The 10,865-nt window shown below is 58.5% G+C and overlaps 1 protein-coding gene across 3 annotated transcripts; it reads left to right on the top strand.

The window, feature by feature from the left end:
• Nucleotides 1-4,925: 4,925 nt before the first annotated feature.
• On the top strand, nucleotides 4,926-10,418 carry PEAK3 (PEAK family member 3). 3 transcript variants are annotated; one of them, XR_012621114.1, is made up of 5 exons: nucleotides 4,926-5,219; nucleotides 5,964-6,097; nucleotides 6,368-7,029; nucleotides 7,602-9,510; nucleotides 10,378-10,418. XR_012621114.1 is itself a non-coding variant. In XM_074808858.1 (5 exons), the coding sequence occupies exons 1-5, from the start codon at nucleotides 5,119-5,121 to the stop codon at nucleotides 8,601-8,603; spliced, it is 1,779 nt and encodes a 592-aa protein (XP_074664959.1). In that variant the 5' UTR covers nucleotides 4,926-5,118; the 3' UTR covers nucleotides 8,604-9,673. The 3 variants fall into 3 exon arrangements, 2 of the variants coding, with proteins under 2 accessions (XP_074664959.1, XP_074664958.1); XM_074808858.1 differs by lacking the exon at nucleotides 10,378-10,418 and having other exon boundaries at nucleotides 7,602-7,793; nucleotides 7,914-9,673; XM_074808857.1 differs by lacking the exon at nucleotides 10,378-10,418 and having other exon boundaries at nucleotides 7,602-9,673.
• The last annotated feature ends 447 nt before the right edge of the window (nucleotides 10,419-10,865 follow it).

Genomic DNA, 10,865 nt, shown 5'->3' on the forward strand with positions numbered 1-10,865 from the left:
TTAAAATCAGGAGGAGCAGTCCCAGGGCAATGCAAGGCCCTGTCTTTGCATCCGCTCAAGCCCCCACGGGAGCGACGGGGGGTAAAGGGGTAGGGGGTCAGGATTTGTACGGGTGCAAAAGGCACTTTTGGGTCCATTTTCTTTGGCTTGAAAAGTCGAAGTATGCAGGAGAGCAGGAGCTGGTGCGTCCTGTGTGGGGAGGCCATACAGCCCAGGAAAGAAGAAGAGAAGAGCCTGGAACAAGCAGCTGGGGAGCCAACAGCAAAAGCAAACACCAAAAGAAGGTCCCAGCTGGTACCTCCATCGCATCCGCCTGCATCCTGCACCCTCCAGCGCTGAGGGCCACAGGTCGGTGTCCCCAGGCTCTGCTCTCTGCTGCCACGGGGACAGTTCCCAGCTTCCCCTCCCACCCCTGCCCCAGCAGCACTGGCTTCGGCTTGGGGTGTAGGTTTTTTGGTGGGAGAAGGAGCAGAGCTGGCACAGCTGGAAGGGGAGAGCCTGGATGGGACCTAGATGGGCCAGGGAGTCCATCGCTTCCTCCTCCTCCTCCTCTTTCTTCTCCTCCTTTGTGCACCCTCAGGGGTTGCTGCAGGTCCCACCACTGTCCCCATTCCTGCGGGCACGTCCCCCCCACCTGGATGTCCCTTCTCCAGCCGGCCACAGTCAGGCTGGACATGCTGGCTCTGGAAACTGGAGAGGGCAGCTGCCCGTCTCCTGCCAGGCATCCCCGGGTCCTTGGGGCTGCGCTGGAGGCAGGAGCTCCCGATGGGTCAGGGCTGTGGCACCCCCATGAGCTTTGGTGCGTGGGGCACAAGTAAGAGCAGCTACCCGGGTTATCCCCTGCACCCCATCCTGCTGCCCCCATCCTCCTCTCGCACCCATGGGCGTCGGGTGCCCCCCAGCCTCCTGCTGAGCCCCAGGGGGGAGAGGGGAGAAGGAGCCAGCGGGCTCAGCACCCAGCCTCCCTCCCCAAGGTGCTCCCTGGTCTGTTCCTGCCAGCTCGGGGTGCAGCCAGTCACTGCCAGGATCCAGCCCATGACCAGAGGGGGGAAGGGGTTGCTGCCCATCTCTCCCCACCCATCGCCTGCCGTGGGCCCAGCCATTGCCCATGGCCCCTTCGCATGGCCAGTGACCCCTCGCTCCCTGAGCCGTGCATGCCGTGTCGTACCGGGGGTCCCACCGGCCTCACCCACGTGCCCTTGTTCGGTGTCTGCGGGTTTTTTATCTGGGGGGTGGCGGGGGGCGGGGAGGGGGTCAGGCACAGACCCTTGCAGCCGGGAGCAAAGGCAGATTTGGGCACTGCAGACCTGGCACAGTTTTATATGTAACAAGCATGTGAAATGTATTTGCGGGGGAAAAAGAAAAAAAAAAAAAAAGGGACTTCTGCGGCTCGTTTGGTTTTTTTCCCCTTTTCTTCTCCATGTGCCTCAAATAAGAACAGCCAGAATCAGCGGACAAAGCCCAAGCAGGGCTGATTGCAAGTGTAGAGCTGGGCAGGACCCAGAAAGGGCGGTTGGACCCATTTGCACCACGTGCAGGATTCGTGCCTTTGCACTCCCCAGACCCGCTCCAGCCTGGTGCAAGCCCAAGGGAGTCCCGGGGTTCAGGCAGGCGTCAACCCCCCAGAGTTCTGCCGGGCTTTGCAGCCCATCACCTGGTCATCACTACCATCAGCCCCGCAAAACCCTTAATAAACAATGCTAAACCAACTTTCAGAGGGTACTAAAGTCCATATTAATAACTAATAAATGATTAATGAGCATGTGTTAACAAACTGCCACTGCTGTTAATCTCTTATTAATTATTAATAGAGTGTTTATCAGGACGCCCTTAAGCTGAAGGGTGCAAAGCTAGCACCTCACCTCCTGCTTGAAGGGAAATTGGGGAGGGGGGGTTGTTAAAAGAATTCACGTGCACATAAGAGTTCACACACACACGTACGTGTACACAGGCTCAGCCAAACCCCTCCAATGAGACTGGAAAACCGGGCACTGGGGGTCTGCGTCACAGCTCTCTGGCTGGGGAAACTGAGGCACGGAGGGGCACAGCAGTAGGGCCAAGGGGCAGGAGCCAGCGGCACGGGGAGGGGGAGGCAGGTGGGAGGGGGGTGTCCCTCTTCTAAGGAAGACTGAGGTGACCCTCTCTGTCCCCTTTTCTGTCCCACCAGCCCCAGAGGACACGCTGGCCCCAGGCAAGGCCGTCCCTGCCCATCACCATTCCCACGAGGCGCTCAGCCAGCCCAGTGTCCCCTTGCCTGTCTGGCTGGGGACCATCTGTTCCTGTGTCCCCAGCAAAGGGGCTGCTACAACTCCCCAAAAGTCACCCCGTTTCCCTCCTTCCAGGCTCAGGGGCTGATCTGCCCCCATGCCAGCCCCCAATCCTGGCTTTCCCAGTGTGGCACTGGGCTGGGGACTGGGCTGGGAACTGGGAGCCTGCGGGGTGGTGGAAGCAAAGCAATGCCTCCATCTGCTGGAGGGAAGGACAAGGACCCTGGGCCAGTTCCCAGCCTCTGCACCCCAAAATTCCACACCCCGCTGCTCCCCGGGGACGTGGGGCGGCTCCCGGCATCTGCATCACCAGCATGAAGGAGGGTGGCCCTGGTTGCAAAACAACCGGGGTGCTGCCAGCACCCTGGGCCTCCTGCAGCCCCCCAGCAGCCAGGGCAAGAGCTGTCGTGGGAGTAAAAGAGGAAATTGGGGCTTTTCTCTCATTTCCTGCATGAAAAAAATGTTGTATGGCGGAAGAGTGCCCAGGAGGTTAAGGGCTGGGGTTAGAGTTTGCGCCTGTGCCGAAGGGTCTGGGTGCACCGTGGCTGCAGGGACACCTGTGGAATCCAGGGCTGAGCCCACCCTCTCCTGCGGCAGCTTTTGGGGGACGAATGTTGCCAGGAGTGAAGATGCTGAGAAACCAGCTCTGGTGGTTTTGGTGCTCGCTGTGCCCAGCCCATGTGCCCACACAGGCCCAGCAGTGGTATCAGCCTGACCTGCCCTGAGCTGGGAACGGAGCATCCCCACAGCAGTGAAGTATTGAGAATAATGTCAGGAAAAAACCACCAAAAAATAAAGACAATTAGAAAAATGTAATTTTCCAGCAGGTGCATTTAAAGATCATATCTCCTGCTGGGAAGAGAAACCAATTTCCTTACAAATTAAAAAGACTTTGGCTAAGTAAAACTTCCCTACATCAGTTCCCCAAATCCCACCCCTGCACAAAGAGGGGGACAAAGGGCTCGGCACCCCCTGGACCAGAGACTGCAACCACCATCCTGCGGCTGCTTTGTCAGCCTGGGACAGGCAGAGGAACCCACCGATGGATTCAGGGGTGCCCCGTGGCTCGGAGAAGCTTACTAGTCCTGCAGGGCTTAGCAATATAAAATCACAGTCCTTTTTAAGGGCTTGGCTTGCTTTTAAAGTTGGCGTTGTCTCCTTTATTATAATAAGAGGCATCAGGAAATTTGCAGCTAATACTTCTGCGAAAGGCAACTCCTGCCTGCCCCGCTGTGGGGCTCCTCCGGGCTCGTGCCACCTCGCTCTAGCTTGGTAGGGTCGCATTCATCGTGTTAATTCTGTAATTTTATTCCTAATGATCTCTGGTATATCTTGAAGGTAACAAGACTCATCAGGGAAAAATATCGATGCTTCTAATAGATTTACTGTTGCTTAAAACAGTTTGTAGTACAGTCGTTAACATAAATGACTTACTGGGACGAGGGACATACATACACTGACCCCGTTGCTAAGCACCATCAATAAGCGCAGGATCCTGCTGAATCTTAAATGCTCCATTTATATTTATTTTTACAGCGTTATAGCCCTAGATGACGTGTTGAGGGAGCAACACAAAGCCAAGCCTCACTGCCGGGCAGGGATGGGCCGCAGGGCTGGGGCGCAGGGATGAGCAGCTCCAGCAGCAAAGCTGGCAACAGCGTGGGAAGGACCGTGCGGGAACCAGCGCGGGTTGTCATCTCCCCGAGTCTTGCACATCCTCCCCGAGCTGGTGCCGGATTCATTCATGACTCAGCCCCAACACATATTTTTATCAGCTCTAGCATATGGCCTCAGCACCGCAGAAGCAGCCCTCGGCGAGCGCTGTGGGTCAACAGACACAAACCTACCGGCTTGCTGGGTGTGGGCTAGGAAATACGGGTTGTAAAATACACAGCGAGGAAACCGTGGAGGAGGGTGGGCTCCTCGCAGGGGGTGGCTTCGGGGTCACAGGCACCCACCGAGCCCCAGACTGGCCCCCACAGCCCTGGAGAGGCAGCCGGTCGCAAGGGTGCCCACAGTTGCACGGTCCACCTCAAATAGTGGACGTACGGTGGATGGTTCCACTTTCTTCATTCAAATCCACATCCCCCGAAGCTTGTTTGTCCCCAGCCTTGGTGCTCCCAGGAGAAATCCCTGGCGCTGGCTTCCCGCAGCTCTCAGCAGAGGGGCTCACCCACCCAGCCAGGCCAATTGCTAACGAGTGCTAATTGCTAATTATTTCAAAGACTGAATAGAAGGGAGAAGATATTAAAATATTTTGAGTTTTAGAGTGCTAAAAGAGCAACTTCATCCTAGAGGGGACAGACACTGATGGGACTTTTCTCATCAGCTGAGTCATGTCACTTCATGCTCAGCGCGTGTAAAGCTCTGGAAGAAAAAAAAGTGTTTTCAAATGACTGGGCTCCTCTGGTACAATGGCAGCAGGAAATCCCAGAAAAAAATATTGAAGAAAAAAAAAAAATAATTCCACCTCACCAAGCCGTCTAGAGTAACATTATCTGGAGAGCAGGAAATTAATTATGTAATTTGGGGTGGGTTACCATGGAAATCCCCCCCTTCAATAAAGCTGCCATCCAGAAAGCAGCCCAGGAGGAGGAGTGTGAAGCCTTCACGAGCAGCTCGGAGGAAGCAAACCCATTGCAACAGGTTGTACCAAAGGCATTGCAATTACTTGCAATTAGTTGCAGGAGCCTCCCCAGGCAGCGTGTGGCCCCAGAGCAGCACTGGGGGCTGCCGGGGAGCGCAGCCAAGCCTCCGGCTTCCTTTAGACTTGCGAGAAGCAGGTTTTGAAAGAACATCCTCCTGCGAGCGGGGTTGCAGAGACTTGTGCAAGGTGGTTCCTGGCAGTGCCATGGCCGGGGGAGCCCGAGACGGGGAGCGGGAGCCGCTGCCGAGCCGGGAGATGGAGTTGGAGCCCCCCAGGCCCCCACCGCTGCCAGGGAAAACTCAGAGGTAACAAACTGCTCTGCAAACGGGGCCCAAAAAGGAGCTTCCCAGCAGCACCCTGGCAAGGCTGCTTCAGCCCGACGCTTTGCACCGCAGCAAGAGGCAGGGCAATAATTCCTGGTTCCCTGGGGGGAATGGGGGCTGAGCTGGGCCAAAGAGGGGCAAAGCCTGGAGTTGCACAGCGAGTGATGTCCCCGCAGAAATCGGCATTTTTAAAGAAAGCCACCGTGGTTTCAGTACTGCTTGGGGCAGCGGGGTCAGAGCCACAGGTCTGCACTGAGCTTGGCCAGGACAGGGAAGTGAAACCCCAGCCGGGGCTGCGGACGGCTCCTTCCTGCTGCTCTCCTCCTTACAGGCTCTCTGCTTTTCCCTCCCCATGCACAGACCCCCCACCCCCCGTCCTGCCCCCCAGACCTGGGCTGGGGGTGTCGAAGGCTTTTCCTGCGCTCATCCCACACTTCTCCCACCTTCGTGTCCTCCTCGTGGCCACCCAACAGGGACCGCAGGGCAGACATGGACCTGTGTGTATGTGAAGCCCCCGAGGCAGCCCCCACCCCTCGGGAGTGGAAGCACCCCCAGTGCAGGAACTGGAGTCACTGGGCCGCCAAACTCTGTCTTTTGCCCCAAAACCACACAGCCAGGGCTCCCCAGGCCACTGCTTCCCCTTTCTCCTTATTCTTCCCCTGAGCCGGCACCACAAGGAGCCGGAAGCCTCCGGAGGGGCGAGCACTGACTCCCAGCTCCGTGCAGGGCCGTGGTGCAGGCACGGGGCAGCATGCGTGCCCGCTGCAGCAGCCTGGACCTGGGTGCCCCCGGACCGTCTGCCCCCATGCCGGACACCCCGCCTCGACCCCCCAGCTCAGCCCTCATCTACAGCAACGTGGGTGAGTGACGCCCCAACCCCCTGCCCTCCTCCCCGCGCAGGTGCCAGCTCGGACAGCTGGAACAAACCCCGCTGCTGTCCCTGTCCCCCTCCTGCAGTACCTGGCCATCACCCTTCCAGCTGGCATTGGGCATTACTTTGGGGCTGGAAATATGCAGTGGGGCAAATAAATAACAACGTGCTTGTACTCCCGTCCTGCTCCATCTCCCGCTTTCTTCCCCCCACCCCTAGGAAAGTCTGAGCCCTGCCGTGTCTGTTCCTCCCTCCCCAGGAGAGCTGCGGGCCCACCTTGTCCCCCGCAAGGCTAGCCGAGGGGAAGGAGCTGGGAGACCCCCCTCTCAGCCCGACCGGGACCCCCTGCCTCCCCCATTGCCAAAAAAGCACCTCCAGCGAGCAGAGTCCCTCCCGGAGCAGGGGCCATCCCAGCACTGCCGGGGTGACCCCACACGATGGGCTGGCAGCATCCTCGACAGCATCCCGCCGCCCCATCTGCGGCAGGAGGAGGGGGCTCCCAGCTCCATCCCCCCATGGGACAGACCCTCTTGGGGACCCAAGAAGCCCCTGACCAAGTCCCAAAGCCTGGGGGAACCGGTGGCCCGGAGCAGCCCACAAAAACCCCCATCACCCAGCACGGCGGAGCTGACGTTCGGGACGGCAGATGGGGAGCTGGGGCAGCTCCTGGAGAGCGCGGCCGGGGTGTGTGGGGTGATGTTGGGGTGCCAGGAGGCCACGCTGGCCCGGCTCTCAGCTCGCATCCAGGAGGAGCTGGTGGGGCCAGAGGAGCGGCAGCAGCTGCTGGAGGCAGAGCTGGCTGGGAAGAGCTGGGCAGCGCTCAGCATCCTGGACCGGGAGCCGTGCTGCGAAAGCGGGGACGCCTGGTATTTCCGGGTGGGCTTCACCTTTGAGCAAACCCAGCTGGTGTTTGCAGCCAAGGTAAGCGGGGAATTGGGGAAAATGCCCCGGGTGGTGCAGAGCAACCTGGCTCCTGCAGCACGGGGGGCTGCGGTGCTGCAGGCAAGCATGAACCGGGAGCGTTGGCTTTTCCCCTGACTGCCATCACGCAGACGCTTCCCCTTTTTGCATCTACTTCTGCATTTGCTAAATGAGACGGTGCTGCTGGCGCAGGCCAGGGAGGCGAGGGTGACAGCTCCCACGAGTCCAAAGGACACATCAAGAACGGCACCGCTGGGGGAGATGCCCTGGCAAGTGGTCTCAAGGGGCCAGCAGACACAAAGCAGAGGCTGGAGCAGAGGTGACCCCTCAGGCAGTGCAGGATGAGACCCAGCAAAGCAGCTTTGTGGCTCCCCTGGGGGTTACACCCACCCCACCCCCCCTTTTTCCCATTTCTTGCTCAAAGCCATTGTGGTGGGTGCCAGTGGGTTCAGAGGGTGTGTGGGTCAAACCAGCAGCTGGTGGCCCTGAGCTGAGGCAGTGGCCCAGCCCAGGATGAGGCACCTGGTGACTCCGTCCTCATGCAGCTGGCTGTGCCCTGTCTCTCCTTGCAGGTCCCCAAGCCGTGCTGCACCAGCCTGGGGGTGCAGAGCTCCCTTGGGGCACACTGCAGCATCCAGCGCCTGATCGGCCGCTTCACCAACCACCTCCCTTGGGAGCTGGTGCTCTCAGGAAGCCCTGGGGAGCAGAGCTGGTCCCCTTCTGGAGAGGAGCCAGCCTGTCTTGCCAACCACCCCGTCCCACAGGTCCTCATTTCTCCCGAGGTTCCCTACCAGACCCTGGCGGGCTTTGTGAAGGGATCCCGTGGTTTGCACAGGGCCAGCCCTGGGCACTACGAACGCCTGGCTTGCCTCCTCCTCCTGCAGGTGTGCATGGGGCTGGAGCATCTCCAAGTGCAGAACATAGGGCAGGGGGACCTCCGCCCCGAGAACCTGCTGCTGGTGCAGTGCCCTTGTCCTCCCCGGAGCCAGCAAGGCAAGGAGCCATCTCTGGGGCTGTCCCTTCCAAGGCTGCTCATCAGCAGCTTCTTCAAGGTTAAAGACAAGCAAAGACCTTGTTCTACCAGCCAAGAGCAGGACTGGACCGAGGGGCTTGCTGCACCGCCCTCCCCGGTGGCAGATGAGCTGAACGTGGGCATGCTGATCTATCAGATCTTGCATGTGGACATCTCTCTGGAGAACATCTTGGGGTTCAGAAGCAACAGACTTCCTGAAATCCCCTCCCTGTCCATCTATTCCACGGGACTCAAGCGTCTGGCCATGCGGCTTCTCCACAGAGATCCCTGCAAGAGGGTCTCCATCGAGCAGGCAAGGAGCATCCTGCAGGTGCTGCTCTGGGGGCCTCGCCAGGAGCTCTTCGCCAGGAGCAAGAAGACCCTCACCCTGCTCCGGAGCTGGGTGGAGGTGAAGAGGGCTCTGCTGCTGCTGAAGTTTGCGGAGAATTCAGCTGGGGCAGTGGGGAGCCCCGGCCTCGAGGAGTGGCTGTGCTGCCAGTACTTCAAGGAGATCACTGAACACGCACTCTACCAAGTCACCCAGGTTCTCTACACTCCCTAAAGGCAAGCTGAAGTTCAGCCCACCCAAAAGGTCTCCTCAAAGCCAAGAGCCCATGAGGACCTGGCCAAATCCACCAGCTCACAAGGAACGAAGTTGGTCCTGGCTGGGAAAACTCAAACCCGCTTCCCCCACAGCACGTGAATGATGAAGCTGGGACCAAACTCCCACCCGTGGCTCCCACAACGCCGGGTGTGTTTGTGTTCTTATACCCTTGACCAATTTTTGTGTGATACTGTGAGTCCGGTTTATCGGAGCGTCTCAGGAAAGACAGCTGGGTGGAAGCCACAGGATCAAGCACCAATTTAGTGGCTGATTATCCCAAGTTTATGGGGCTTAGACTTTGCACAAAACCCCCTCAGACCCCTCCTGTGGCCATGAGGCTTTCACTGTTTTAAATAATAATGCAAAGCCACTCATTACAGCTCACCTTAATGCACCGTTAGCAAGGGAGACATACAATACCAGGTACAGCCTGCTCTTTTTAGAAACACTCTGTGGCGTAGTCACAAGCATAAATGACATTTTAAAGGGGGAAATACAGCAGCCACACAGCTTCAATAAAACCCAGAGCTGAGCCTCTTAAATACCGGTCCTTTATGTGCTTCTTTGACAGTATTACACACCCCAGTGATGCATCCAGAGAGAAACACAAAGCCAAACTTCACTGCCCAGCAGTGATTAGCCAGAACAGCCTCGATGGCATCCAGTAAATAGCTCGGGTCAGTTTATGGCTGCTGCACCCAGGACCAGGCTGCAGGTCGGTCTCTGGCTGCACCAAGGCACGGCCGCTGCATCTGCTGCTCGGTACGAAACACGCAGCGCCACGCAGGGTCTGCGCCCTGGTGCCCAAACGCACGCGGATGCCGAGTGACCATCACAGTGAAGTGCCATGCAAGGTCCTGCTCAGGTAATTTAAATTAATTAAGTCATTATTAATCCACTCACAGCTATCACCTGAGAGCAGCAAGAGCAGCCTCCGTGGGCTGTGCACACAGTGGGATGGACTGTCCCGGCCTTCCCTGCAGCTACTGCTGGGGCAGCCCCGGCGTGGCCATGGACATGGGCAGGGGCACACCAGGCAGTCACCAGAGCCCATGGCTCCGGTGATTCCTCCTAGGAGTCCCCAAGCTCAAAAAAAAACCCCAAAACCTTTGTAAACTGGAGCTGTGACCCACCCCCAAGATGAAACCACAGAGCAGCTGGCTCCCAGCTCCCCTGGTCGGTGGGTTTCTGCCTCCTGCCCTGCCCGCTGAGTGTGAGCAGGCAGCAGCCCCATCATCGGGGCCGAAGAGTCAGCCAAGACCTCAGCCCCTCTGTGCGAGGCTCCGTGCAGAGTGGGGGGCCATTCCCTCCCAGAGCAGCACCCAAACCCGGCAGCGCAGCCTCCCCGTTGAGGCCGGACGAGCAAAGGGGGAACCAAACAAGCTCCCCAGCCACACAAACCCCGATGCGGTCACCACCCAAGCACAGCCGGTCCACAGAAATGTTGTTCAAATTTCAGTATAGGCTTTGGGGCCAAAAACACGCAGGGGGGTTGTCCTGGGGAGTCCCCACCGCCTCTCCTGTAGTATCTCGCCTGGCTACAAGATGGCAGTAAAGCCCGTGGCACGGCAGCAGCTCACCCAAAGCCACCTTGGGCATCTGATCCTCGAAAAACAAAGACAAAACCTGCTTCTGCTGGCGCCTGCAGGCCCACCCCAGCCCCAGCACCCGAGCACCCCCTGCACCCCTGTTTCTGGTTTCCACCTTGGGTGACCCCCTCCCCTTCTGCCAGGAGCAGCCTGGAGCACCCAAGGTCAGCGAAACTTCTACCAGGGACCACATCCATCTCCACACTCCCTGTGGAGAGCAGATCACAGCACAGGCACGGCATCGCAGAGGAAAATAAGGATTTCTCTAGAGAACCAGCTTATGAACTTCAGAGCTTTGCCAGCCTGTCGAGTAAAGGAGGAACACCCTCTCCCCAGTCATGCCCACCCCCTCTTTGCTCGCCTTCAGCACACCAAGAACAAGTTCACAGCTTTTCAAAAAAACCCACAGGAAGAGCACGGTTGTACAGCCACAGAAAAATTGGCACGAGACCTGTGGGAAGGAGACCTCTCCCACGCACCGACTGCAGCGCAGCTCCCAGCCTTGGTCCCAGCAGAGGTGACAGCCGTGCCACACGCCGTACCCCGGGACCCGAGGAGCAGAGCACGGCCCAAGCTGGTGCAGCACCAGCAAGAGACTGATAAAAACATCTGAAGCCAATTAAACAGATCA

This window comes from Strix aluco, chromosome 29 (genome assembly GCF_031877795.1).
Source record: "Strix aluco isolate bStrAlu1 chromosome 29, bStrAlu1.hap1, whole genome shotgun sequence".
NCBI classification, from domain to species: Eukaryota; Metazoa; Chordata; class Aves; order Strigiformes; family Strigidae; genus Strix; species Strix aluco.

Excerpts from the sequence above, each read along its gene's own strand:
- PEAK3 (XM_074808857.1), top strand. The coding sequence starts at position 5,119 with ATGGCCGGGGGAGCCCGAGACGGGGAGCGGGAGCCGCTGCCGAGCCGG. Across the intron at positions 6,098-6,367 it reads CCTCATCTACAGCAACGTGG|GAGAGCTGCGGGCCCACCTT; the intron begins GTGAGTGACGCC and ends CTCCCTCCCCAG. Across the intron at positions 7,030-7,601 it reads AGCTGGTGTTTGCAGCCAAG|GTCCCCAAGCCGTGCTGCAC; the intron begins GTAAGCGGGGAA and ends CTCTCCTTGCAG.